General features: G+C 37.0%; 2 protein-coding genes across 2 annotated transcripts; both read left to right on the top strand.

The window, feature by feature from the left end:
- The first annotated feature begins 282 nt into the window (after positions 1-282).
- On the top strand, positions 283-2,512 carry LOC143610396 (uncharacterized). Its single transcript, XM_077084888.1, has 4 exons — positions 283-616; positions 710-1,189; positions 1,511-1,660; positions 2,352-2,512. Exons 1-4 carry the CDS (start codon positions 283-285, stop codon positions 2,510-2,512), a joined length of 1,125 nt encoding a protein of 374 aa, XP_076941003.1.
- A 1,500-nt stretch (positions 2,513-4,012) lies between these two features.
- LOC143610391 (uncharacterized) lies at positions 4,013-5,354 on the top strand. Its single transcript, XM_077084885.1, has 2 exons — positions 4,013-4,445; positions 4,598-5,354. The coding sequence occupies exons 1-2, from the start codon at positions 4,098-4,100 to the stop codon at positions 5,348-5,350; spliced, it is 1,101 nt and encodes a 366-aa protein (XP_076941000.1). The 5' UTR covers positions 4,013-4,097; the 3' UTR covers positions 5,351-5,354.
- Positions 5,355-6,794: the final 1,440 nt, after the last annotated feature.

The following is a 6,794-nucleotide window of genomic DNA, read 5'->3' as shown; positions in this document are numbered from 1 at the left end:
CTTTCAGTTTCGTTACCATTAGCAATCTCACTCACATATTAATAATAATGGATTTACACTTGGCTTCAACTCAATTTCGTTCACATGGATGATTATGAGCGAATTAATTAAGTGTAAATCTTTGATATGCATACGAGTATGACACACATTAACAACAAAAGTTAAAGTTGTCCCATCGTTTAAGTTGCCGATATAAATTTCTATCTGCCAACATGTCATAGTTTGAATTATTAAAACGATTGTTATTTTTATGATAAAAACTTAATCAGAGAAAAGTATAGTATGGCTATGATTGGGATTGTACCAGAAGTATACACAGAAGAAAACTATGAGTTTTGGAAAATATGTTTAAAAAGTTATCTAGTTGGCCAAGGCCTATGGGAAGTGGTATCTAGAGAAGCTGCATCTGAGGAGGAAGAGGAATCACCGGATTGGAAAAGGAAGAACGCTCAGGCGTTGCACGCTATTCAACTCGCTTGCGGATCACAGGCTTACTCCAAGTACAAGAAGAACACGCACGTGTCAGCTAAATTTGCATGGGATCATTTGGCCGAAATGGGAGCTAGCTCATCACAACATTCAGAGGTTAAACACGATGATCAACGGGATGCAACTGGTGCGGTACTAATTTGGTGTTTTTGTTTAAGTTTTATGTATTGATGTGGATTCGGTTCGGTTGATAATTAATCTATTCATGTCATGTTCACAGGGGATCAAGAGCACCTACCATATGAAAGCCTCTACAATGCTATAGAAGAATATGAGATTGAACTAGTGAAAGATATCCTTAAGAAAGACCTCAAAGCCACAACAGCCTTTATATCTTCACATAAAGATACACCTCTTCATATTGCAATCCTCTCAGGAAAAGTGAAGATTGCATTAGTATTAGTCAACGAAATGCTTCCAGAAGGATTAGAAATTAGTAACCAGTTTGGTGCTACCCCTCTATCTCTTGCGGCGATAACCGATGACATAACATTGGCTAAAGCCATGGTGGAAAAGAACCACAAGTTGGTTACTATCAAAAGAGGAAACAGTGATCAGAACTCTCTTCCTGTGATCGTGGCATCGATGTATGGGAGAAAGCGAATGGTTCATTATCTCTACACTAAGACTCCAAAAGAGCTGCTGGACGGGTCGGATGGTGTGCTGCTTCTGAATAATCTGATCACCGCAGAATTCTACGGTTAGTGAGTTGAATATGTTTTGTCCAGGGCTGGTTAAACCGCTTGCAACTCGCTTGAAAAAAACTTGCTTAATAAGTGAGCTGGGCCGACTGCTTAACAAGCCCATCTCGAGTTCAACATTTCAAAATCGTTTAAATAAACAAGCCAAGCTGGCTCGTTTAACTTAAAGCCCGAGCCTAACATGGGTTGGCTCGGCTCGCTTAGAGGCCTAGTTTTGTTCACGTCTTTTATTCGTACAACCTGAAAAGTTAGTAATATAATATATTATTTCAAGAATCACACTAATTGGTAAAAATAATGTTGTACTTTAAATGTTGTAGATATTGCTTCCATGCTACTCCACCATTTTCCAAAGCTAGGCATCATGGCAGATCACCATGGTGAATATGCTCTTCATAAATTGGCACACAATCCTTCTGCATTTGCAAGTGGAAGCACATTTTCATTTTGGAAACATTGGATCTATAAATGTGAGTGATTACACCTTAATTTCTTTGCTCAACAAGGATCACATCCTCAGAATTTTATCAAAATCTAGAATCATCATCATCATCATCATAATAATAATAATAACAATAACAATAATAATAATAATTTGATTATCCTTCATTTTTCTCAATAAAAAGAATAAAACTAGCAAAATATAGGGAGAATGAATGACCAAAATGTCCATAATTTACCAGTTAAACAAATATCCATTTAACAAGCTTTTCTCAATAATTTCCACCTTCAACCTCGTCGGGTCGGCCCGCACACTTTTTAATCATCAATCGACGATATTTTCAACCAACAAGAATCTGCCATGCGTTATAAAAATATTCTGCGGAAACAAAAAAAAATCTAGTCGGAAGATGAAAAAAATCTCATCGGAAGACCAAAAAATCTCCTCGGAAGACAAAAAGAATCTCTTCAAAATAGACATGTATAAGAGTTAAGAGAGAGAGAGAGAGATGTAATATATTGGTTATCTTCAAGTTCTTTCTATCAATATTTACATACTTTATAAGTATCAAGTTTTTCATCACCATTCCATCCCATACACTTATTTTGACATCCATAATGGCCCTAGTTGATTACCAAAGTTTTTTTTTTTTTTTAATTACTTATGGATGTTGTGCGAATTAACGTGTCTTTGATGCTTGTATACATGATTCCAAATAGGTGTGCGTATACATTCTCCATGGGATATTGACACCACACCAAATGCTTCTCAATCTGATGAAGAAGAATTCTTCAACCGGCCAGCTAGCTTACGACATTGGCTAGGTTGGATATTGCTACGCTTTCTCGGTATGGAAAATGGACTTTGCACAAATACATAGTATGGAAAATGGACTTTGCACAAATACATAAGGGTATAAATGTGCTGAGCTGAGCCGAGCCCTGAGCTAATTAATTGTCAACGTTTGAGCTCGGCTCATTTAACTTACGAGAGTGAGAGTGAGAGTGAGAGTGAGAGTTAGCGCTTGGCTCGTGAGTAGCTTTTTAACTACTTGGCATGTGAGTAGTTAAGTTTTTCAAGCTCGAGCTTGGCTCGTTTATCATTTATTAACTAATTTATATACTTTTATAAGTATTTTTACATATAATATAATATATATGTTATTTAGCATTTTTATCATAGTTTTATATATAAATAAACAAACAAATCTCTCCGGTTTGGAAAGATATGGAATGAAGGAAATAAGCTAAATTTTCCTTTCATTGCTCTCATTTTTTCATTAAAAAAATTGTGGAACACGATTTTTCGTGACATCCTTTCTAATTAGGGCTGTAAACGAACCAACCGAATACGAACAAGGCCTTGTTCATGTTCGTTCGTTAAGAAAATAATGTGTTCACGAACACTAACGAGATTTTATCTTCGTGTTCGTTCATTAAGGAAATTAATGTGTTCACGAACACAAACGAATACAAATAAAATCGGCATAGCCTAGAGATTAAGACCAATGTATTCATTATCAACGTGAATAATGAAAGCCTGTAAACGAATCGAATGAACATGAACAAGGGCATGCTCGTGTTCATTCATTTAACTTTATAAGAACACGAAAAGTTAATCGAACAAATATTTATTTTAATGTTCGTTTATTTAAAAATGAACATTTGTGTTCGTTTGTTTAAAATCTAAACGAACATAACTGAACAAATAAAACAAACATGTATAAACAAATGTAAATGAACACAAATATAAACAAACTTAAATGAAAACACTTAAATGAACACAAATTAACAAATATAAAACCTTTAAGCAGTTAACCTATCCAGATAATATTTAATTATTTCCTATTAATACATAAGCGGACATAAACGAACATTCATGAACATAAATGAACGAACGGAACATGTGTTCATGTTCGTTCATATAATTAAATGAACATAAACGAACTTCCCGCCGAACAGTTCATGAATAGTTCACCGAACGTTCGGTTCGTTTACATGCCTATTTCTAATCATTTCTTTTCCCTCGTTAAATGAGATTCTGGAACACAACGTAAGAGATAGAGAGTCAACTCCCACCTCGTAATTTTATATTTCTATTTTAAATAAAAAAGTGTATAATACATGCTTGTTTAGATTCACGAGTATACTCGAATTCAATAAGTGAAGCATGATATTGTTTATTAAACGGGCTTGTTTTAGAGCTCGAGCTCGTTTAAGCCTGACTCGATTTAACCTTTCAGCAAGCCAATCTTGAATAGCTCATGAGCAACTCTGACTCGTTTACACCCCCACAAATACGCTTCTCTTCATGAAAATATACGCGACAGAAAGTGATCAATGTAAATATGTGTGCTTATAAACATTTTACTTGCAGTACCCGATATCAAGAATTTGCATGACAGAAAGCTGGTAAATGATGAAGCAAGTAAGCTCCTGCACTGCATTTTTAAGGAAGTAAAAGTCATGAAGCACTCAGAGCTTGAAACAATGGAAATTGACAAAGCTGTGCATAATGCAATTAAGTATGGCATCGTTGAGTTCGTCGAGGAACTACTAAACTACAATCCGGACTTCATATGGAGGAAAGACAAAAGAGGAAGAACAATCTTTTCACATGCGATTATTCTTCGCCAAGAAAAAATATTCAACCTTTTCTATAGATTGGGAACGAAGAAAAGCATAGTCGCAAGTCGACACGATATATTTCAGAATAATTTCCTACATCTCGCAGCCAAACTCTCTCCTCCGGCTCAACTTGAGCGTGTTTCAGGGCCCGCATTACAAATGCAGAGGGAACTGCAGTGGTATAAGGTACAACAAAATTTATCACCTAGCACTAAAAAGCGACTATTAGTAACTAAGGCATCAGGGACTGATATATCAGTCTTGAATACATAGTATCAGGGGTTGGTTTATTAATTGTTTAAATTGCGTTTATTCATTTAACCGAACGTACATTTTAGGAGGTGGAAAGCTTGGTACAACCCAAGTACAAAGATCAAGCGAACGAAAACCATAGAAAGCCTGGCGCTTTATTCACTCAAGAACACAAAGAACTCGCAAAAGAAGGCGAAAAGTGGATGAAGAACACCGCAGGATCAAGCATGATAGTAGGAACTCTTATTGCTGCAGTTATGTTCACAACTGCCTTCACTGTACCCGGTGGCAATGATGATACCAATGGCCTGCCTGTAATGTTAAACAGCACGGGCATAATTAACAAACACGCGTTCATGATATTTATGATATCGAATGGACTTTCTCTCTTCACATCCTCAACTTCTGTGTTGATGTTCTTAGGAATTCTGACTGCGCGTTACGCAGAGGAGGATTTTCTTGTTTCCTTGCCAACCAAATTGATCTTTGGAATTGCATGCTTGTTCTTCTCTATAGTTACCATGATGATATCATTTGCAGCTGCAATGTTTCTTATGCTCCATGATACATTATCTTGGGTATCCATACCTCTTATTATTCTATCTAGTTTTCCGGTTGTTCTCTTCTCTGCGCTTCAGTTTCCGCTCCTGATTGAAATGGTCTTTCGTACGTATGGATCAACGATTTTCGACAAAGGGGATAAGCATGAGTCAGTCATCAAGAAGCCTTTGAAATACCTCACATTACAAAGTAAAAGGTTTTTAGGGAGGGATGTATCCGACAATGATCTCTCGGTGAAGGTGGAAGCCGAGGGTGATCCGTCAGGGGAAATGGTGTAGGTAACGAATTCGCTCATGGATCGGAAGCTTCAGTTACGGAGAAAAGGTGTGTTTCACTTAGACTTCATTGAAGGTAAGGTGATAATGATTTTCATAATGGCAGAGTACGTTTGCTCATTTTAGTTTTTGCTCATTGTAATTCTATCAAGATTTATTGAATAATTCAAATATTAAAAGGCAATTACACACCAATGTAATTTCTTGACATGAATCGATCTATGATCATTAACAATTTTGATGCAATGATCATTAATTTAAATAATTGTGAACCAGCTATGATGGTCTCGTGGCACGAAACATGACGTTTTTAGAAAACGGGTTTCTACTATGTTTGCCTAGTGTACATGCTTTGCAAACGTGCTCACCATGCAAAGCTTGAATATCTCCACGTGTCATATTTTTAGACTTCATATTAGCTAATGTTTCAAAATTAATAAGACCAAGTCTAGCTTGCCATAGCCATCCTTGGTCTTTCATGGAAGCTAAAAGAAATGCCGAGATTCCAATTTGAGCTCGATCTTGTAAACACAATTGGGACTTCTTGGAACTCTCATTCGCAAGCGATATACTTCCTAGTATAGCCCACAAGTGTTCATTGGCTATCCAAATCAATATGTTGCTACGTAAGTCGAGTATGTACTAAACATCATTCATAACCTGCTATTCACCGTTCTTGTAATAAAAAATAGTAATGCCTCTTCCTTTAATATATACTTTGAACCCGTCTCAAAATTTAACCAAACCGCTCACTCGGTCATCAACTTAGCTGAAGCGGGCTTCACATCCGGTCATGTGATTAGACGCCCCATTATCTAAATACCAAATCGAATCGCTTACTGAGTCGTTTGCATAACGGGTTGGATGAGCCTTCTCCTCGTTTAACATAACATGTTCTTAATCAATTTCAACCGAGGCCATCTTAAAAATTGATGGCTTAGCCTTAGTTTGATTCAGATTCGCTTCTCGAGTCGGTGGTTCGGACATTCCCACGCAAAGTGCCTAACATGTTACAATTATACCACCGAACGCCACTTTTGTCACCTGATTTTGATTGTTTTGGTAATTTTGATTATTACCTTGATTTCCGTCCCTGTCTTGGTTGTTCGTGTTTGGTTGGTCACCGTCTCTTTGGTTGTCATAGTTCTGATTGAACCGACACCGTCTTTTACTCGAACCTCGACCAGGACCTCTTGCACAGCCCCGCTGGTCATAACCCGAGGAGCCACGAACCCGAGCATATTGTTTCCTGTCATGATCGGTGTCCGTCTTCCTTGGTTATCGTTTTCGGCATGCAATAATTTTCCCATCTCGGCTGATGATTCCTTGGCTTTGATTCTCTCTTCAAAAGCCTTTAACCTTGCTATAAAATCTTCAAAAACCATCGTATCAAGATCAACCCATTGTTCAATGGTTTCTAGTATAGCAATAACCCGTTCATCAAGAA

Source organism: Bidens hawaiensis, unplaced genomic scaffold (genome assembly GCF_021521415.1).
Source record: "Bidens hawaiensis isolate Kalapana, Puna unplaced genomic scaffold, B.hawaiensis_p1.1 tig00026063_1, whole genome shotgun sequence".
Classification (NCBI taxonomy): domain Eukaryota; kingdom Viridiplantae; phylum Streptophyta; class Magnoliopsida; order Asterales; family Asteraceae; genus Bidens; species Bidens hawaiensis.
This window is presented reverse-complemented; position numbering and strand designations above follow the sequence as displayed.